Here is a 23,338-nt window from a genome sequence, read left to right as displayed (position 1 = left end):
GTTAAATTACATTTTGATAGATTGCATTTCAATAGGGTACCACCCGCTAAATTTTCCTTTGAATGGTATACATCTAAGTTAATTAAGTTCACTGTCCGGTATATCTTTAGAACATCCAAGTACGCTATCTTTGGAACCGTCGGGGTATCGCCTATAATTTAGTATATATAAAGTGCGAGAGATATCGGACAGAGGGGATATATATAGTAGTTAGTGAGATGGTTATACATTTTATTATGTAAGAGAAAGTATTTTATTGAAGGAATTTTTTAAGTAAAGGAATTGTTCAGATATATTATGTTAAGCTGATGTTCTATTTATAACATTGTGATTTTATTTAAAACTTTGCTTCCTTTGTGCCATCGATTTTATGTAACTGCCGCTATCCAATAAAAAATAATCCATATAAACGACACGATACACTTAAAAAAAACATATTTCTTTGATTAAATGTATACCCGTTTTACTTTTAGAAATCAGAAACATGGCTTAAAAATTTGTAAGGGTTCCGCGGAACCCAGTGTCTCGCCTACTTTTGCTGTAAATCGCAGGCCCAATAAAAATGAGGAAAAAAATCAATAAAATTATTCCTCTTGATACTATCTTTTGATTGTAAAAAGCTTCTGTCAAAGTTTGGTAAAAATCCAGGATAGTTTATGAATCTAATAAATGTTTTAAAAACTTTAACTGCAGACTGTATGTAATTTTAACTGGAAGAAAAACTAAGTCCATTTAAAATACAGATACACAGGTACAAAATTTTAATAAAATGTCCTTCTAGAAACTAGCTTTTGATCATAAACAAGCTTCTGTCCAAGTTTGGTACAAATCCAAAATAGTATAAGAAAGTTATTAAAATTTTAAAAACTTTAACCACAGAGTGAATGTGTTGTTTCCTGGCAGAAAATCTAAGTCCATTTAAAAGTAAAATACGGAAAAAATGGAATTTTATTTTTACAAAATTTACTTCTGGATACTATTTTATAATCATAAACAAGCTTCTGTCCAAGTTTGGTACAAACCCAGGATAGTTTAAGAAAGTTATTAAAATTTTAAAAACTTTAACCACAGAGTGAATGTTATGTTTCCCGACAGAAAAACTAAGTCCATTTATAAGTAAAATACGGAAAAAATGAAGTTTTATTTTTACAAAATTTACTTCTGGATACTATGTTATGATCATAAACAAGCTTCTGTCCAAGTTTGGTAGAAATCCAGTGTAGTTGAAGAAAGTTATTAAAATTTCAAAAACTTTAACCACAGAGTGAATATTTGTGGACGCCGCCGCCGACGACGACGACGTCGACAGAATGTAGGATCGCTATGTCTTGCTTTTTCGACTAAGTCGAAGGCTCGACAAAAATGAAGGGAGGTATTTCTGATTTAATTTAACTCATGATTTTTACACACTATAAGAAGAAATATGTGCAAAATGTGATGTAATATGAAGAGAATAATTATGTCTTTCACTGAATTATATAATAACTGAGCAATACAAATGAATTTAAATAATTTTATTAGCAAATTACACCCACAAAACACGTCATATAAGCATAGAAACATAGATAGTGTATATGAAATATCCAAACTATAAAACACACATTTAATTGAGAGCCATGTTTCTACTTATGTAAACATTTTAAATGACTGAATTTATAATGCGAAAAGGAAAAGTGGTATCTAATGTTAAATCAACTCATTGCATTCTAGTCATTGTCAGAGCTGTTCTGTTTGTAATATTAATTAGTCTTCTTATTATTTGATAGTTTTTCTGATGAAATTTGATTCTTTTTTCTTCCGATGTGTTAAACTAGCCAACATGTTATGTCCGAATTAATTGAAAGTGGTGCCGAAGACCAAGAAACAAAACCTATATATACCGACTTGCGGAAATATGGATTCCACCACTGTAACACATGTGATACTATATTTCTCCACTCGAAACAGTTAAATTTGATTTTCAAAGCGCGAGACTTGCCGAGCATTTTAAATAATGAAAATTAAACTGTTGAGAGTGGAGAAATATCGTAATATATAAGTTATAGTGGTTGAATCTGTTTCTTTTATTTTCTTATCCTTCCTTTTCAGATTTGCAGAAAGGTGTTTTTCATATGTGACGTCATCAGCATGGTCGCCTTTTTTCACGATGTCACAATAGGTCAAATCAGAAGAAACCAAGAAAATTTTACGTCATAATAAAATATCGACCAATCATTTGCGTAGAACAGTTTTTTCACTAGTGAGGAGAAATATGTTTCTCTGACCGAGAAAATAGCTCAAAATAAAAAAAAGCGGGTAATCCTTTATGTCGTGAATACAAAAAACCCCGCATAATTACTACATGCACATAGATATGTGGTATACAATGAAAAGATAAGATTGTTTTTTTTTACATGTTACATTGCAAATACAGAAGATACGGAATGTTTATGTTGGCTTTGGTAATTTCGTTTCGTTGAATTCGGTATGGAAATCAAAGAAGTTACATCCATAAAACACGCCCTTTTCTACAAATGTGTGTTCAGTGTCGTCGCCGTAATACAATATGGCGGTGAATGGCATGTTGGTTTTTCCTTCGGTTAATGTCGATGTCACTGTAACACTACAATTACACAAAACAATATCAATGTCATACAACAAGTGTGTTATGTTTGGAATGATGAATACCTTTGTTTGTCTGATTGAAAAAAATGTAATACAGAGAATCGTAGAGCTTTTCTGTTTCGTTCCGAAATACCCTATTATCAAAAAAACAAATTGGGCGAATTGGAAATTATTAAACCATTAGAGTTGTCAATTGCAAACAAAAGGTCAACAAATCTTGCCAGACTTTTCTTACAGTTTTCTAGTTTGACAAAATAATCAGTATTTTTGTTGTGAGAATATTGAACATGAATAAAGTATATTATGCTGACAATATTTGAGACACACTATCGTACTCAGAAAATATCTTAAATTGAAATAATGTGCAAAACTGTCCTTCTCTGTGAAAGTTTGTCAAATTCGTGTCTGATCAGTAGTTCACAAGAAAAAAGGACACCAGTCAGTATTTTTGTTTGATTTGATTTAGTAATTGAGAGTTGCGATACAATTTAGGATGTTATCTGAATCCAAGAAATATTGTGTCGATGCAGACATAATATAACTTTTGATAATCTTTTTTAACGAGACAGATTTTAAGATATATATATCAGGTTTTCTATAAAACAAATTCCATAAGCATATGTATAAGTTCGTTCAGATGTAAAATTGTCGGTCTCTCTACACTATTTCATACGGGCCCATAATAGACCGATAGATTAACATCAAATTTTGTATTAGTGGACACTATTAAATTGACGATATCTTGCTTCAAATATAAAAATAGCCAAATAAAAATGAATAAAATTACAAACAGTAGAAAAGAAAGGACAACAATTAATTGTCCAAACTCCTTTTATTATATTAGATAATAACGTATAGAAATAGTAGTAGGCATAATAAAGTATATAATATTATACATACGTGGAATACCGTGGAATTTTTGAAAAATACTCCCCAAACCATTTGTCAGTTTTAGACTTTTGTGTCCCTGCAGTCCTCCCCATACTGACCAACATCTGAGGACTCAAGCTGACTCCTGCGGAACCATTACACGGAATACTAACATTTGCTTTTAAGGTTGCTGAAATGAGATATTTTGCACTTATTCAAAAAATTAATGTAAAACCAGAGAATTCAAGTTTCATCTTCATAAACGGGGAAATAAATAGATCTAGTTCATATGTAGACATTAAATTATTATGGGGAATTTATGCTTCATATATTAAGGTCTGAATTTAGAATATGTATAAATGAGTCGAAAAAGAGGAAACGAGTCAAAAAGATTCTTATATAATGTCCTTTTTCGCTTTATAAACACATCCATGCTCTAACATTGTAGGCGAATATCAATAGAACATGGAATGCTCTCGATTTTTCAAATTTTAGCAAATATATTTGCAATTTCACAATAACAAAGAGAAAGAAACCATCTTATTTCAGTAATTGACGAACTCCGCTTGTAAATGTCCATATTCAAACATAGCAAATTGCCATGATATAACGATGTGTCGTTTAATACATGTAAAAAAAAACAAAAAAAAAAAACAAACAAAAATAAATGAGCACAGCGTGTGATTTTTTAAAAAGTCGACCTAAGCAATAGTTAATGTTTTGAATCAATTGTGGTTTTTACCTGAATAACAGTATGAAATGTAATACCAATTCTTCATAAATTTATGATACTGAAATATAATACTAATGAGATGTGGCATGATTGCCAATGAGACACTATTAGGCAGAGTTTAAATGTCTACGATATAGGCAATAATAAGTCACTGTACAACAAAGAGTCAGCTTTAAAAGGCCACGATACAATAAATGTAAACCAAATCAAACATAGCTATTTTAAAAGGATCGATTTACTATATTTCACATTATTTGTGACAACTGTGAACATTGGATAGCATATTAAATATATCTCAATACTTTGTGTAACTACTTTGGTAATTTCTTGCGAAATTCCTCTAATTTGGAATTATTTTTACCTGGTATTTTAGAGGCTTTGTCCCACCTGAACTCATATGTATCGTCCCTTTCTGTTGGAACGTCGGTTTTTGTAAGAGTCTGCTCTACTGATGTATTATTCTCTTGAGCCCAACTGAAGACAGTTGAGGAGGTATTTTGGATTTTACTTTTTTTCAAGTCATAATCAATACTCTTCAGCTTAATCTTACCCGCAGGTTTCTTTAACACAGAATAAGATAGTTGTTAGTGGGTTGAAGATGACGAATATAAAAGAATAATTATATGAAAAATTATAATTATCTTGTCTAAATGTCATAATATTTTATCTGTAGGGGGTGGTTATCGATTACAACAAATTTAAATAGCTTGTTAAGTTGTGTCTCAAAATGTGTTTTTTTTTTGTTTAAAGAAAATACGACTTCATAAATATTCAGCTTGAGGTTTTTATAGTGTTTCAACCTTTAGTTTTCTGTGTACTGTTTTGTGCACGGGTGTTTGATCTTGTTTGTTTCATCTGGGGTTAGTGTTGTCTGTTTTAGTCCTGATGATAACTTTTTTCTGTATATAAGTTTTGTACATATGTTTATATTTGATGACATTATGTATATAACAGAAATAATATATATAATGTCTACAAATAGCAACAATCAACATTCAATCTATTTAGACGTGGATCAGTTTGTGAAAATAAACCGATACAATTAAAATTATATATATGTCTAAGAATATAATTTAAACACCCTTATTAATACATTTAAAAGTTCTATTAGATTTTAAATAGAAATACGCAATATTTCGCTAAACAGATTAGCTTCATCACGCTTGTGCATCTCTCAAGGTGAAATCGGATGCATGAGAAAAAAAATATTTTTGTAGTTTGAACTACACAAAATTTGAGTAAAAGTTTAACATATTTATTGATGTGCTATAAAAAATATATGTTTGTAGATACAACTATATATTGGAGTAAAAGTTTAACATATTTATTGATGTTCGATAAATTGTATGAATTTCTTTTAAAAAATGTGTATGATTTCAAGAATATTATTTAGATTTGTTTTGATATCTTTTTCGTCTCTCTCATTGAGTACATCAGGTTCAAGAATTGGTAACTGGTGCATCCAAAATCCTTCTCTCTTTTGTCTTCCTTGTGTATCCCAAGTTTGGTTTTTCTCAATGATTTGACATGTGACGTTTTCAAAATCATGCCTTGCTCTTAAAAGATGTCTTGTGATTGGGCAGTTTCTTTCTTTAGTGAAAAAATGATCGATGGTTATTAAGTCGGATTTTTTCTGTTTCTGTTTCACCAACTTATTGCAACTTGCAAGTTCCACACGTTAGAACATAAATACAATTTTGCGTTTTGCAATTTGATGTTATAAATATATTGTATTTTGTCTTTGTGACTGGGTTTTGATGTTGGCGGCTTCGCAGCACTTACAATTATTAACATATGCACAGAAATAATATATATACCAATCTTTTATGGTAATATTCTTAATAAAGCACAAAAATGTCAGTATTCACCTTAAAAGCTAACAAAACCTTTAAACAGACTTATTAAGAAGGGATATAGTTACGATACTGTTGTCAGGTTATTAAAGATTGCATATTTGGCTTTAATATTGATTCACTTATAAGGTCTTTGCATGGAAATTAAACACATTTATTTTGGTATAATACTAAAGGGATTGTGCTTGATATTCATATGATGAAGACACAATCTTTCAATCAGTTTAATTGAGGTCTGGAGCTGGCATGTCAGTAACTGCTAGTAGTCCTTTGTTAATTTATGTATTATTGTCTCTTTTGTTACTTATTCTGACATCGGACTCAAACTTCTCTTAAACTGAGTTTTACTGTGCGTATAGTTGTGTGTTTGTTTTTTCTAAATTGGCCAGAGGTACAGGGGGAGGGTTGAGATCTCAAAAAACATGTTTAACCCCGCCGCATTTTTGCGCCTGTCCCAAGTAAGGAGCCTCTGGCCTTTTCTAGTCTTCTATGATCTTTAATTTAGTTTCTAGTGTATAACTCGGAGTTTAGTATGACGTCCATTATCACTGAACTAGTATACATATTTGTTTAGGGGCCAGCTGAAGGACTCCTCCGGGTGCGGGAGTTTCTCGCTGCATTGAAGACCCATTGGTGGCCTTCGGCTGTTGTCTGCTCTATGTTCGGGTTGTTGTCTCTTTGACACATTCCCCATTTCCATTCTCAATTATATATATATTTACCAAGACGATTTTGCTAAACGAATACAGGCTGTCATTGCAAAATCCTCCGTTATCTCTTGGTAAGCCATCAGACATTTTATAAAACCCTTTCCGAAACAGAGTTTGCTCTCCCTTGTAAACAGGTGCTGTATATCCAACCCACCTATTGAAATAACATGTTTGTTTAAATTAGTGAAATGTGGATGTTTTATATGATTATGACGTTCTGTACGTGATTTCTCTTGCATTAGAAAAAAATGGAGTCTAAAACTAAGACAAAAAGTTCCACATGTAACTTTGACAATATGCCTGATTTAAAGTCTGTACTGTTATATTTTAAGATTCAAGTGTTTAATATAAGAACGATTGGATGTACATATAATAATTGAAACACAAATTTAACCAGAATTTATTATTATTTTTTTGTTATGAGGAACAATCAACATATTCTATATTAAAACAATCAGTTGCTAATTGAAAACTGTAGCAGTAATATAGTATAATTATTATGTGTATATTTCCGTTTTTTTTAGCAGTATGAAAATAAATTTCTTGAAACCAAAATTTTTTTCTGGTTGTACCAACATCTGGAAAACCAAAACCTTAAAATTTGAAAGCAAAGGATGTTTGCTTATTTCAATCCTTAAGGATCATTATAACAAAAAGTAACAAAAAGAGTAGCCAAATCCAATTCTGGTTACCTTTGCCTGAGGGAGTTGAAACCTTTTTTTCCTAATAATTATATTTATTTTCAGAGATCAGTTTAAAACTTATTTGATCTCGGTGCAGTGAAGATCGAGGTTACTATTACTTACATCTTTTCATGTAAAAGGATAGATTTTTTTATAGTAGGAAAGATACTTACGCACCACTTTGCACCTCAATTGAAGACATTTGTTTGTCAAAGTTATAGAGTTCCAGGTTTTGTACATCGTCAGTGAAAGTCAGCGACTGCCCTGAAAAACAGTCTTGGTACACTGTACACTTCGGCTCTTCTGTGAAATCCTAAAAATGGAGCTTCAATAAGAAATCTATAAACTGTCATTATTATTTGGTCTACTCTCATCTTAATAATCATCCTAGCTTTTTGTAAAGACCAATTAAGAACTTGAAACCTTTAGAATTATATCCCTGTTGTGAATCCACAATTTTTATTCGCATGGTTTTCTTATTTTTTTTCTTTAGCTCTGAAAACAAACTTATAGCACACTTCGCTTAAAGAATGTCATTTCGTGATAATATTTTGCTAAAATGGAGTTTTCCGTAAAACTTTGGAAAATATATTGATAAAGTACTTTTTTCTTATGTTGGCACAATTCATATTTAAGCCATTGAGTAAATAATTTCTCTCATATTTTTGTTTAATTAAAAACGAGGGTGGGGTCGGGGAGGCAATCGAGTCGGGTAAGGTGCGTTCAACCTTTCTTAACTGACGAGGATTATTAATTGATGTCGAAGATATTTTTTTGTCGGGTACTACGGCTTCCTCTTAAAATAAAAACTGACAGCAAAGCTATAGCCAAGAGTGCTAAAATGAGCGTTAAACATCAACTAATTATATCAATAATAGCTATTTTTGTTAAGTTCTTTAGCACATTTTTTTTCAAGTGAATTTTAGGATAATTTCTTTATTTGTTCCTATAAATCTAAGTGAAATGTCAGAAGAACAGATTTTTTAAATTTTGATTTGTCAAATGTTAGAAAACGTTTACTACCTACCGACTTCGGAAAGCACAGACGTGTAAAACATAGAAGACATATACAAAAAAATTATCAATATAAAGGAAAACAATTTTGGCCAATAGTAACTTATTGTCGTATGCAGGATACAATATTATATTCTAATTTAAGGGTAAGTGATTATGCTTAGAAAGTGATAAGGGACAATCAAAATTACAAGTCTAATAATAGAGATAACAGTATGGCCAAACAAACATGACAAACATGGATAATTTAGCAACACGAAACACTGGTCGTAAAGGGGCATGAACAAAACCACACCGTTAAATGGATTTTGAGAAAGACAAATTATCTTTTAACAGCTATTGCACTCAAATTTAATTCCGATCAGGACAATATCGTAAATTATTCTTCCATTACTATTCTTATGTCAAATTCTTATACAGATTTAAAAAAAACCAATTGATCTTTTATCACATAATTCTAGATCTTTAGATATTAGCTGAATGGATATACTTTAAATGTAATGTTCCGAGTAGAGCATATCTAGAAAATTTACCAACGTGAATTGAAATATCCTAAATTCAGGTAAGAACAGAAACAGGCGGGATAAGATAAATATAATATGTGCTGACAGCTGACATTGATTTTAATTATAATATATTAAACGTCAATATTAAATATGTATTCATATACAGTTATGAACACTTATAGTCCTACTTCCTGTCGATAATTATAGTTTGGCATTCGGAAATAAAGTCATCTTTTACGCTTAATCTAATAAGTGTGTTATAGTCGATATTTTTGGGTCTGGGGACATGATGTATTCTTTAATTGTAATGCGTGTTGAATGAGTTAACAGAAAATACGAATATTCTTATATCGGTACCTTTTGTCGTGATACTTTTTATTATTTGGTTTTTGTCCTTTGTTTCGATATGGCGAGTCACACCCTTTTCAATGCTTTTACAGTTTGTTCTTATGTTTTGCTGTTACGCCGTTTCATAGATACGGGAGTAGAATGCTGGTGAACATGTTTAATCTGGCCACACCACTTAGTGTATGTACATATTTCAAGTTAGAAGCATGTAAGCTGTAGTCTTTATATAATATAATATTGTAGGACGTCGGTTTTTGTTTTTGAATTATTTTATATTTTATCTTGGTAGGATCTTTATAAATGAGTTACTATACGGTATGTGTGTTTCTAATTTCCAATCCTGCACGGTGACCTTTAGTTGTTAATATCGAGGTTATTTGGTACATGATGAAGACATTGGCAATCATACCACATCTCCTTATTCTATACAAAATAGAAATGATCTACTAACGCATGTTTCTCCTCATTATACACTTTTCTAGTCTTAACCCATAACAGATGACATTTTTGACAAAAGTTTGTAGGAATGGTGGTCGTACCTGATTTATAACTCAGTTAATATATAGAAGTAAGAAGATGTGGCATGAGTGCCAATGAGACAACTCTCCATCCAAGTCATAATTTGTAAAAAGTGAGGAATTATAGGTCCAAGTACGACCTTCAACTCGGAGCCTTGGCTCATACCGAACAGCAAGCTATTAAGTCCCCCCCTCCCCCCAAATGACTAGTGTTAAACATTTCAAGCAGGAAAATCAACGGTCTTATCTATATATATAAAAAAAAAAAAACGAGAAACACTTATGAAAAACATAAACAAACGACTACCACCAAACAGGTTCCTGACTTAGGAAAGGTGCAAACAAATGGAGCGAGTTTAAACGTTTTACCAGTCGCCAACCTTCACCCTTAAGTGAAACAGTTGTTAAACATAACAACATAGAAAGACACACTGTAAAATAGCAATTAAAAGGGCTTAACTCGATCAAAAAGGCATATTTACAAAAACAATTAAACATACACTGAACGAATAAATTTGATCTATAACCAGATGGCGTTAAATAAAATAACGTACATAGGTAAATTTAAATATAACAATTTTGTTGTTTAGAAAACGGAAATATTTCCCAAATAATACATAAATTGGTTGTTCATAATACGAGAACAGAAAGAGGGGCAAAAGATACCAGAGGGACAGCCAACCTCATAGATCGAAAATAAACTGACAACGACATGGCTAAAATGAAAAAGACAAACAGACAAACAATAGTACACATGACACAACATAGAAAACTTAAGAATAAGCAACACGAACCCCACCAAAAACAAATCCGATAAATAGTCTAATTCGGTAGGTCACATTCATGAAAGGGAAGGGGATTGTAGTTACGACGTAAGGAACATATCCGATATCATCTGTGAAACGGTTATTCCATAACGGTCAACCTTGATGGCGTCCGTAAAATTTACGAAGAGATGATTTCAACTTCACTATTTGGAACTCTTGGTTAAATAGCTTTTTTGTGAGCAGCAACCCTCTATCAAGAAAATCATGATAGGAAATACAAGCACGGGATTATCGTATCAATTGGGAGATATATACCCCGTATGCAGGTGCTGCTGGAATGTTGCTACTTAGAAATGGTAAGTTCACAATTGGAAAGCTGAAATCATATCTTTTGTCGTAGAGTTTTGTTTTTAACCGACCCTCATTGTCAATTTCTAGATGTAAGTCAAGATATGAGGCCGACTTAACTGTATCTGTTGTATCCTTTTTCTCTAGTTCGATGGGATAGATGCGTTCAACATAGTCACCAAATTTTAAATTATTTAGTGAGAGAACATCATCTATATAGCGGAAAGTAAAGTTAAAGGATATTGCTAACTTCTTATCTTTCTTCCTAAGAAGTTCCTGTATGAAGTCAGCCTCATAATAATAAAGAAACATTGGAATGCCGACGGTCTGTTGAAAAATACGTCCTCCGAACGTAACAAATATGTTGTCAATCCAGAAATCAAGCATCTTGATAATGTCAGTATTAGAGAATTTTTTGTTTGAATCAGAGTGATCCTTTACAAAGTAGGATTATCCCTCCCTAAGACAAGATACTTGTATCTACGTTGGCTATTCTTTTTTATGAAACAAAGCAATACCAACTCTTTCAATTTGTCTTTTTGTTTGGAATGTGGAATACTTGTGTAAAGTGTAGAAAAGTCAAATGTTTTAATACTATTACAAGATGAAAGAGAGTTAGGTGGTATGTACTCTCAAAGATCTTTGGAATTTTTTAGTATCCACATCTGATTCACGCCACCTCTAGAATAGGCAGTTTCACAATAACTTTGAAGCCCGGCTTTGATTGCTGATAAAATAGATGTTAATAATTTAGAAAGAGGTTTCGTGGAGCACTTGGAAGACCCAGCAATATACCGTTGTTTGTAAGGACACTTATGTAGTTTAGGTATCCAATACAGTGATGGAAGATCCAGTTCTTCATCTTTGGTTGAAATTCCAAAGGAACATAGAACAGACCTATGATTATCCAAGATTTCCTCTTTGGTAAGTGTCGTGAGGGTATATGTTGAGTTTCCAAGTGAATTGTCAATACCTAATTCGTTTATCAAGCAGTTTATGTAATGAGTTTTACACACAAAAACGATGTTGTTTGGGGCTTTATCGTTATCTCAGAAGTGATAATTTATCGTCATACTAAATACTATGACTGTAGTTGGTTTTTCATCACAATGGTATAGATGATGTCAGCCAGATTTGGAACAACGTATCCAAATTGTTGTGTTTGATGTTAATTATTTAATCTTACAACTGTTTTGATTTCAGCTCCATTGATAACATTTAAGTAGACGAAATGTGCGTTTGGCATTTTATATTTTAAGCCTATTAGTGGATTGGAAAATACTGATTTTTTGGGAACATCTGTGTTCACTTTCGTATTTTTTATGGTTTGTTTCAATCCTTCCTTTGTCTTTTCTGGCAATGTTATGTTAATTTTCGAAGACATACGGATTTTTATTACCCTCCTGTATCTAATAAAATTCGAGAAATTGAAAAGTAATTGTTCTAATTTGGTGATTAAATATATATTTTATCGTCAAACATTTTGTTTTTTTCTTGTTTACACCTTTTTGCTTGCGATTTGTATTGATTAAGTTGACAATAACCCTTTTCACATGAAGAAAAAAGAAGAATTAATAAAAAATATGAACGATCATATGTATTATACTAAAATGATGTGTTCTATGACATGCTGGACAGAAAAGTGCAAATCGAAGTTTAAATGAAAATTTTATTTTTAGCAATGGTCAATTGAAATAAACGAGACCGGAGTGTATTGATTGAAACTGAACTATTTACATTCAGGTTCTGGTTGATAGTAACTCTATACTTACTTTGTAGTCCAGCAATTTTAAAGACAACGCACCGCAGGTGGCAAAATGATCTGAAGGATTGTGCGTCTCTCCAAACAATATACTATTATGTTGGTCTCCATCATCTACGACGAATATATATCCTTTGTAATCTTTTTCACTGTATAATATCCACCTTGAACATAAAAAAGAAACAGAAAAATGAAGGTTAATCGTAAATCTTCTATTACATGTATTAGAATTGACTACACACAGGAATTTATTCATGTATTTATGATCTCTAAACCAAAAAACTATGTGATATTGTAGACACTTGTTTGATAGCTGTTATTAAAGAGACGAAATATATCAATCTTATCAACTGGGCGATATACACATCTAAATTATATATACAATTCTAATTCTATTGGAAATGATAATGATGTGTTTGTTACAGCCACCTTCGATTTTTCTCTTCTTCACCACTGATGTCTTGATTATATTATATGTTCATTTTTTTTAAACAATTTTTAATAAACTGACATTTAAAAAACGTATATATAAATCGCTATACTTACACCCCTCCTGTGCATTTGACACTCCATCCACACGTGGTGATGTCGTCAATTCCAGCGTCAAGTAAATCAGGGCATGATTTTGTGAAATCTTTGCTTCTTCCTTTGAAATCCCGTAATACGTAGAAAGTTATCTTCAATGAAAAATCATCATCATCATCATCATCATCATCATCATCATCATCATCATCATCATCATCATCATCATCATCATCATCATCATCATCATCATCATCATCATCATCATCATCATCATCATCATCATCATCATCATCATCATCATCATCATCACAATCATCATCATCATCATTATCATCATCTTTGTCGTTGTCTTCATCATCAAATGTGTACAAATGTGTTCAAGATAAGTATTAAATTTGCCTTGGTTGAAATACGTAAAGGGACATTTAGGCATATACACTTTTATATTAGTTGATGCTTGAAATATATTTATATGACTCACAAACATTTAATTATAATTAAGAACATGTGTTGCCTAAAAACGGGTATGTAATTTTAAGCTAGTGCCTTACATAATCCAAAACCTGCGTAACATTTTTAATAAGAAACGTTTACCTTTGGTTCCATTTTTACAGCTTTTCATACGAACTAACATACAATGGGAGCTGTTAGATTATATGTCGAGCAAGAACTGTTATGTCTGCGCGTCAATGATGTATAAATCAATATCCGTCTAGAAAGATGTAGACCTGTTAAAATAACTTAAAAAGTCTACAAGTTCTTATATTAATCACTGTTTTTTAAAGAAGCAGTTATAAAAGTGATACAGCATTTCATTCACAGATGAAGTGTATATTTGCTACCAAAGGACTGATTTTGCTTTAATGAAGAATGTTATAAGTCTGTTAATTTCGATTCACCTAAAAGAGTAAAACATCTTTTGTTCAATTATATAACGACTCGACAACACACCATATGTTTTAAAATATACAAATTACAGATAGTAACTGTTTTATAGTTATTATATAAATCATTTTATTTTGTATCTATTTTCGGGTACAATTACATGACTTTTTATAAATGTTACCTGAATATCATTCCATAATTGTTTTTTATCAGTTTGTCATTTGAACATTGCTTTATAAAAATAACGCATTGTTTCTATACTTTAACGAACTTTTGCATCTACAGCGCTGGACTTAACATCTTTAGCGCTGGCATCTTTATAAACAGCGCTGAATTTTATATCTTCAGCACTGGACTTTACATCTCCTTCGCAAGATTTTATATCTTCAGCGCTGTACTATTATTTCCATCAGTTGATGCTTAATCCGAAGCGCTGGACTATATATCTTTATTGCTGGATTTTGCTTCTCCAGCGCTGTACAGTTTACAGTAAGGACTTAACATCTTCAAAGTTGCTTTGCATCGCCAGGAATAGACATAAGATATACTGCACTGGAATTGATTGATACAGCGCTTGACTTTATATCAACATCGCTGGTCTGTATATCTACAATACCCCACTTTATATCCACAGCGCTCAGACACTAGACTTTTCATCTACAGCGCTATATTTGGAAATTCAGCATGGCTCATTAAAACATACAAAACTTATTCACGTTACATGTGTTTTTCATGTTTTATTTCAAACTTAAACTTTAAAGCAATACCCAGTTACTAAATAAAATGTTCTTTACAAACATAGTCCAGAGCACGTTAAACCCGAGTGAAAAAGATATAGTAATATGTATACAATGGTCATTCTAAAGAAAAACTCTGTAAATAAGGAAGGACAAGTACAATTTCTTTTTAGAAATTGTTATTTTAATTTGAGTGTATATGTAGCCCGGCCTCATTTTATTGATATACTACTATGTTACCTGCATGTGCCATGGAAAAACCAATATATAAAGTCCCTTCATTTGGACCACAGTGTTACAATGAATCGCGTCTAAATGGAAAAATGTAATTTTAGCTTCACCAGAGATATATTTAAAGAAATTCTCCAGTGACGGATGCAGCATTTTGAAAAAGGGGAGGATCAGAGTGACCCTTCATAAAATATATTTAGATTTTCGAATATCTAACATCACACTACCCAAAATGCACCGAGTACTCAATTTGTACCAATTTTGCAAAAAACAGCGACGGATATCATAAATGCTTTCTTAGAGACTAAATACTTCTTATTTTGATCATTTGTTTCATACATCTTTGAACAAAGTTAATACATTCGAAGATACACAAAACGGTCATATCATACATCAAAAGATAAAGTCGTTAGTGAAAAATAGCATGCGACGTTAACAACAAGTCGACTTTTGAAAATGAACATTTAGATTATATCCTCCATTGATGCATTTTTAGTTAAGCATAATTGCAATTAAGTACTCTTGGATCATTTTGAGGATGGCTCATAATCATCTTTCCATAATCCAGTACTGATTCAAAATCAAATTTGCTAAATTATACAGTAAATAAGGATACAAACTAAACACAGACAAGAAACATTTGTCTGAGTCTTAAATAAACCAAGGTGACAAAAACTGTCAAAAAGATATAATGCTTGTACCCATAAGTTAGGGCTTTGCTGATTTCCCCAAATTCAAACAATTCAATTCGGTTGAAGAAAATATAAAGCGTCATATGTAAATATAATTAAATAATCATTGTTATGTGTTTTTGAAGAGATAAAATCATTTTATCAAACTTTACGATTTTTACGAAAACATGCCTTGACGTATTTTGTATATATTTATATACATTATACATCTTTGTAGGTACAGAGTTTAAAAAAATGAGCAATTTAAGTAAATCATGAATACATGAATACATGAAACTAAAAATGTAAAAACATTTTAGATTGAAAGTCAGTGTGCCAATCATGCAAACAACAGTAATGGTTTTGACTTTTTGTCAGGCATATAGTGCGAACAGGAGATATTCATATAAATATGAAAATTCTTAATTTTCGAATTTTGCTATGCTTAAGCTTCTACAATGTCATCTTATGCATTTATTTTCTCGTAGAATAAATTTCATTTAGAAAAAATCAAATTCAACATACGATTTTTACATCATTCACCACTTTTGGCGAAATTTATAACAAATGTCAATACAATCTTCCTGCTCCTTCTAAAGTAATTCTAATGTGTTTAAATACACTGAACCGTTTTGACAGATAGAAAATGCATCAGTTTTACGTTTTCTCTGTGTGTTGTGTGTTATGTTGTTTGTCGTTTGGTCGTTGTTTGATTATGCCATTACATTGTCAGTCTGTTTTTGACTTATGATTTAGTTTACTGGTGAATATCAAAAGGCAACCGAAAATCAATTTAAATAACTGGTTAAACAAATACCTAGTCGAAATTATTATCAGTTAAAATATTTTTTATTAAAAAAAGTTTTGATACTACCTCAGTTAGTGTTAAAAGCTTTTTTAATGTACTTACATGCCTTTTTAGACAGCTCAACGTACTGTGTTTTCAATGGTTTACTACAGAGGGTATTTATACATAAGTTTAGTTCCCAAGGAAGAGCTATGTAACAACGGATAAACAAACATGACATATGAAGAGCTTCCCTTGTTTTAAATGATGTTTAAGAATTATTCAATAATGATAACCGGATCTGTGTTGCTTTGTTGTAGAAAGACACATGACCATTGTACCATGCATAAACAACAATATAAATAGAAGTAAATATTGATAAATGGATGAATAAAATATATATGTTTTTGAATTGTTAAAATTGTTTTCTCTACGATTTGAAAATATGATCGATAATTTTCATGATGCTATGACAGTCTCATTCGGGCGAAAAATAAATTTTGTAAGCTTTACTGTAATCCCACGATTCATCTTTCATCTTTTGATCATTTTTTTCGTCTTTATGATGCATTATCGTAATTACATTTAAGATTCAGTCGACGTGGGATTATCAAAAAGCAACCGAAAAACAGTTAGTATAATTGGTTAAACAATCACCTAGTCGAAACTATTATCAGTTAAAATATTTTTTATTAAAAAAAGTTTTGATACTACTTCAGTTAGTGTTAAAAGCTTTTTAATGTACTTACATGTCTTTTTAGACAGCTCAACGTAGTGTTTTCAATGGTTTACTACAGAGGGTATTTATACATAAGTTTAGTTCCCAAGGAAGAGCTATGTAACAACGGATAAACAAACATGACATATGAAGAGCTTCCCGTGTTTTAAATGATATTTAAGAATTATTCAATAACGATAACCGGATCTGTGTTGCTTTGTTGTAGAAAGGCACATGACCATTGTACCATCCATAAACAAAAATATAAATGGAAGTAAATATTGATAAATGGATGAATAAAATGTATATTTTTTTGAATTGTTAAAATTGTTTTCTCTACGATTTGAAAATATGGTCGATAATTTTCATGATGCTATGACAGTCTCATTAGGGCGAAAAATACGTTTTGTAAGCTTTACTGTAATCCCACGATTCAAATAATTAGATAATCGTTATGTTACTGGGTAATGATACATATTATAATAGGCAGATACTTTGACGAAAAAGTGGAGAGATGCAAGGGAACAATTAGAAAACAACAAAATGAAATACAGGCAACACCATTTCATGGCAGAAAATAGACAAAATTTTACATAAAGATTGAGTTAAAAGCACGTACCCCACCATCAAAAGGGTAAATTCAGGTTCATTCTACAAAAAGAGTTACCTTTATCGACTTAATAAAAGTAAATCATTTAATCGATGTTTATTATAGTTTAATTACCGTAAATGCAACTATTAAAAAGATTAAACAAATGATACTACTGATGTGCGTACAACACAGTCATGTGAATAATCTTCGTTAACAACACTCACGACTGAAATATGTTATAAACCAATGACGTTGAAAGGTTTTGAAAATCAAACCAAAGGACATTAATTGAAAAGCAAGCATGTCTTGGGTAACTTTAACTGAGAGAGTTTTAGTCTAGAATTGCTAACTTCAATTTGATTGATATATATAGTCTAAAGCAAAACAGATAATATTGTTTTGATTCTGAATATACAAATTAAGTAAAAAGAACTTCTGAGGAAATTGTGTGATCTCCAAAAGGACCGAAACCCGGTGCACTGGTAGAGTAAGCCAATCCTGTTATGCATTCATCAATTGCAATGAAACTCCACACCCTATCGTTCGACATTTAATTCGTTTTAAATCAGTTTTGACGGCACCATAAATAATAAACTGTTTCATTTATCATATGCAGTTCAATCAATGTAAAATGTTTATTTTCTTCAGATCTCAACGTATCAACTTAAACATTGTGAAACTGTACAACTACTACTACTACATATAATATGAAAGACTGTCGGTATAGAGTAGGCATTGATAAATAATGTCAAGGAATTAATCTATGATAAAACCAAAATGTACATGGTCAGTCTGATTCTAATTATAATAGCGGAATCGTTTTTAAACACATCGAAAAGATTTGTTTGTGTAGCATTATCATGACCCAATAATAAATTCAAATTCTGTGTTAAACTACTATATCATTAACCTATCAACGTTAACACTGAGGTTATTGAGTTTGAATCCCGCACGTGGCAGATGCGCTTGATTCAAATCTTAATTGACAAGGATTGTCAGTTTTCCTAATGAAGGTCGCTGGTTCTCTCCGGTCACTCAGGCTTCCTCCACCAATAAAACCTGACCGCTACGAAATAGCACAATAGTGCTAAAAGTAGCGTTAAAAACCAATCAATCAATCAAAAAATCAGTCAATCGCACTTAAAAGAAAGCAAAATGAATATGCTAATCTGCGTCTAAAAAGTCACTTTTAGAAGAAAGAGAATAACTCACAAGTCATTGCAAGATTGAGACGATCCAACCAGTTGTTTAATCAGATATTTTCCTAGTTGATGATAACATTTCACCTGTGTGACGACTGACATTGAATGGGAATACATTAATCAAAAGAAGACTATATCTGGCGAAGACATCTAATTAACACCTTCATTTTAAAGCACTGAGCAAAAGAAACCTTCGGATGATTAAGAAGCATATCAACGTATTTGTTAGATGAGTATAAAAAGGGAAAAAAGTCGAAAGGAACACACGAAGAAGAAAATGTATAAGAAAACTATAATCTATGAACGTATATACTTACGTAAATAAATACGAAGAATGCTTTTACGGCTTCCAAAGAGCATGCGAGGAAACTATCAACGTGTTATTAGAGAAGGAATATACATTTCAATTCTGGTTGTTGAAATTAATTACGTATGCTTATTTATTTGCAAAACAACATATAGTTCTGGCGTGATGTCCTTGTAATATAAATCACACCGAGCTTAAACTATGAAATATGATAATTAGATATTCAGTATGTGTGTTTACAAGAATCCTTATTTGCAATAGGTATTTGGAAGAAAAGTATTTTGCAATGAAATTGATACTCAAATACTCAGAAATATGAGATTTAATTGATAGACATTTCGATGAAGAATAATTACAATAACATTACATATTTACATTCATGACGAAGGAATCATTTTGTTCAAAAATATTTTGCTCTAATATAGTTTAGAAACTACTGTAGAATAATTGAAAAGATTTTTTTCGAAATTGAAACTGAAAAAATATAGCTTTTGTTCATAGGCAGGAAACAACATAATAAAATTATTTGAAAGAGACATTGAGTCTTGCATTTTATTATAAGTTACATGGTGTGCTATTGACCTATTACGAGATATATGGGGTGAGAATAAACTCATCATATATACCAGGATTAAAATTTTGTATTTGTGCCAGACACACGTTTCGTCTACAAAAGACTTATCAGTGACGCTCGAATAAAAAAAGGTAAAAAGGCCAGTACGAAGTTAAAGAGCATTGAGGCCCGAAAATTCCTAAAGGCTTTGCCAAATACAGCTAAGGTAATCTATTCCTGAGGTAGAAAAGCCTTGGTAATTCAAAAATTCTAAGTTTTGTAAACAGTTAATTTATAATTATAACCATATCAATGATAATGCATGTCAACAAAGAAGTGCTGACTACTGGGCTGGTGATACCCCGGGGGAATAAAAACTCCACCAGCAGTGGCATCGACCCAGTGGCATCATAGATACCAGGATTGAAGAAGCTCGAACCCCATATGATATTTATTGACCCCTTATATCTCGTATGATGTCACTAGCTCACTATGTAACTAATTTATTTTACCGACTATCTTAACACGTGGCATTTAAACTAGTGGTCTGTGAAAGTGATCGAGGCTTCCATATAAAGACCAAATGACGACAATGACGAAGTTTTAGCTTTTAACGTGTTTTCTGCATGTATGTCAATCGTACACCATCAATATCTTCATCTGTTGTCCGAGTGAAACGTTTCAGACTTTTCCTTACCGCCGTGTTGTTTCTATAATGAGACATAACACCGCTATTGACCGTGTATTCAAATAAACCACACCTACTAACCCCATATAAAAAATATACACGGTCCAGGCGGTCGCCTTTAACCAAAGATATTCCTAGAAATGTATAGGAGGTAAGATGTAAAAGGATATTCGAAGTAAACGTCATGCAGAAAGCTTAATTTTTTTTAAGGATGTTAGCTACCCTGTTTCAAAATAACAAGCTTTTTAAAAGACTGTTATAAATAAAGGAAATAAAAAACAGAAAAAATGAAGGGTCCGTGTGCTACGAAAAAATAACAAGGATTTTATGAGATTTTGAAAAATGGCTTTTTAAACAATATGTAATAAAATTATGAAAAGAAAAGTAAAGGTTATCAGGCAAAATTTTTTTTGGCAATAACATGGATAAAACTTGAGGAATCCGAATATCTGACAAAGATTCAAAAACAAGAGTAGCTAACATCCTTAACGTTGAATTCATTTATATTTGTTAGTACTAATTTTCGTGGATTGAGGAAAAATTGTCTTTTAGTAGGTATTTAAATTTATGTTTTTGCCAAGGTCTTTTGTCGAATATATTGATTCATAGTTCACCTTCACCACGAAATCCAAGAACATCGGTTACCCGCAAATGATAATAAATCCACGTTATGCTTGCAGAATAACGTTGTTTTTTGTTGTCTAACTGGATTTTAAAACTCAAATTGAAGAACAAAAACAAGCATAATATATCAATACAAATCAGGATAACAAATAAAAACAAACTGGGAATTGCATGAACTCTAAAAGGAGCATCGACAGAGTAAGTGTCTCCTTCTAAGAATGCGTCACTCAACTTGAGAAATCTCACTCAGTCGAATAGTCACATTAGGGATAAAGACACAATCGACAAAATTACAGATCAAACCACTATTCCGCTGTTTATAGATGCGCGACTGCAGTAACTTGTCGTTAGTTAGTTGAGACACAACCATCTGTTATTGGTCAACTTATTTGAAACAGTGACCGTAAACCTGATGTATTGCGGATTTCAGTCGTTCTTCCTCATAAATCTGTTTGAACAGTTTTTGTGTTATGTACGCACCCGGTTAACGTTTTCCGTATAGTGTGAAAATGAACTAGCATAACTTATCAATTGTGATATGCTAACGCCATACAGTGTGACAGAGAGTCTGTTAATACTGTCAAATTGGGTTACTGTTAAAATTGGAATGTTAAAATCATCACATGTTTCATAAATTCTAGTTTGTAGTCATCCTTTTATGTCAATATCGAAGAAAAGATCAATATGTGAAACATACTTTCTAGTGTCAGTAGTAATTGTTGTCTTAAGTTCACTGGAAAAATAAATTGCAAGCATCTACTGGAATGTCGGTTCATGACTGACAGGATACATGTATCATCAATATATCTAATTATCAAAGAATTTTACAAGTTTTTGTTCTTTCTTTTTTGCTTTTAGAAGGTCTTGTATGAATTGTGCTTCGTAGAGATACAAAAATATGTCAGCCGACAGGAGTGAACATTAAGTACTTATGTGAATATTGACTGTGATGAAATAGCTATCCACTTATCTAAAAAAAATATGTAATCGACCAAAAAGTACTAGTCGAAGAGAAATTGACAATGCTTTGAAACCGGATGACAAACAATTCAACAAAGGACGGAATACATTGAAAACTAATGCAACACGAGCCTAAAACACAACTGTGATGACCTCATGTGTTTTGGAAGGGTAAGCAGACTCTGCTCCACTATCGCCATTAAACATGTTATTAATAATGAGTAGACATTCGTTGATAAGTCTCATTCGGTAATGTAACAATCGAGAAATAGTTGTATGGTTTTCTTTAATGAGTAAGCTTTAATGCATACCGTTCAGTTCTTAAATTGTCCTTGATCAGTCTAATGCTAGTGACAAAAGAGAAGTTTTTGTTAGGAACTATAAAACGAACTTTGTTATAGCATAATCAAAACTCATTAGTTAATTAATGATAATGTTTAACTGGTACTCTTAATCAAAGGATCAAGTGGATAGTGGTTTATATTTGCTAGACCCCTGAGACAAATTTTAAATGCAGAAGTTGAGGTCGTCGGTCTGTTATACGACAGAACCTTTAATAGCTTTTTTAAATGAATAAAGGGTATGGTATTTCTTTCGTTGCATTTTCGAGAGTGTCAATAAAAAGGAAACTATGCTACTACTGCTTTTAGATATTCAACAAACTGCACAACTAACAAGTCATTGAACATCTAAGACGATCCTATCAGTTGTTTTACATGATTTACGTCCGAGATGATGATACGACGTCTACTGTGCGTTGACGATTGAAAATAGAATGGGAACAGACTTTTATTCTACAAAGACATCTAATAAGCACCGTTATGTTAAAGCACTGAACAAATGAAACCTTCGGATGATTAAGAAGCATATCACATATTTTTTATTTGGTAGATGAGTATAAAAGGTTAAAAAGGTGAGAGGAACAAACGAAGAAGTACATGTATAAGAAATCTACAATAACTATAATCTATGAAAGTATATACTTAAATACGAAGCATGTTTTATTGCCTCCAAAGAGCCCGCAAGGAAACTATCAACGTGGTATTAGAGAAGGATATATATGTCAATTATATTTGTTTAAAATAATAACGTATGCTAATTTATTTGCAAAACAACTTATAGTTCTTGCCTCATGTCCTGGT

General features: G+C 31.7%; 1 protein-coding gene across 3 annotated transcripts in view; it reads right to left on the bottom strand.

The window, feature by feature from the left end:
- Positions 1 to 17,440, bottom strand: part of LOC127703831 (epidermal differentiation-specific protein-like) — a 108,950-nt gene extending 91,510 nt beyond the window's left edge. The window contains exons 1-9 of one of the 3 annotated variants that reach the window (XM_052207921.1): positions 17,302 to 17,440; positions 13,836 to 13,969; positions 13,263 to 13,393; positions 12,727 to 12,880; positions 7,627 to 7,766; positions 6,783 to 6,924; positions 4,569 to 4,767; positions 3,505 to 3,664; positions 1,500 to 2,602 (exon numbers count right to left, since the gene is read on the bottom strand). In XM_052207921.1, the coding sequence (XP_052063881.1) occupies positions 2,428 to 2,602; positions 3,505 to 3,664; positions 4,569 to 4,767; positions 6,783 to 6,924; positions 7,627 to 7,766; positions 12,727 to 12,880; positions 13,263 to 13,393; positions 13,836 to 13,847 (1,113 nt within the window). In that variant the 5' untranslated portion in view covers positions 13,848 to 13,969; positions 17,302 to 17,440 and the 3' untranslated portion in view covers positions 1,500 to 2,427. Of the gene's footprint in view, positions 1 to 1,499; positions 2,603 to 3,504; positions 3,665 to 4,568; positions 4,768 to 6,782; positions 6,925 to 7,626; positions 7,767 to 12,726; positions 12,881 to 13,262; positions 13,394 to 13,835; positions 13,970 to 16,675; positions 16,793 to 17,301 lie in introns of those variants that run through there. The other 2 variants (XM_052207920.1, XM_052207924.1) reach the window with 2 other exon arrangements.
- Between the last annotated feature and the right edge of the window lie 5,898 nt (positions 17,441 to 23,338).

Source organism: Mytilus californianus, unplaced genomic scaffold, assembly GCF_021869535.1.
Source record: "Mytilus californianus isolate M0D057914Y unplaced genomic scaffold, xbMytCali1.0.p SCAF_52, whole genome shotgun sequence".
NCBI classification, from domain to species: Eukaryota; Metazoa; Mollusca; class Bivalvia; order Mytilida; family Mytilidae; genus Mytilus; species Mytilus californianus.
This window is presented reverse-complemented; position numbering and strand designations above follow the sequence as displayed.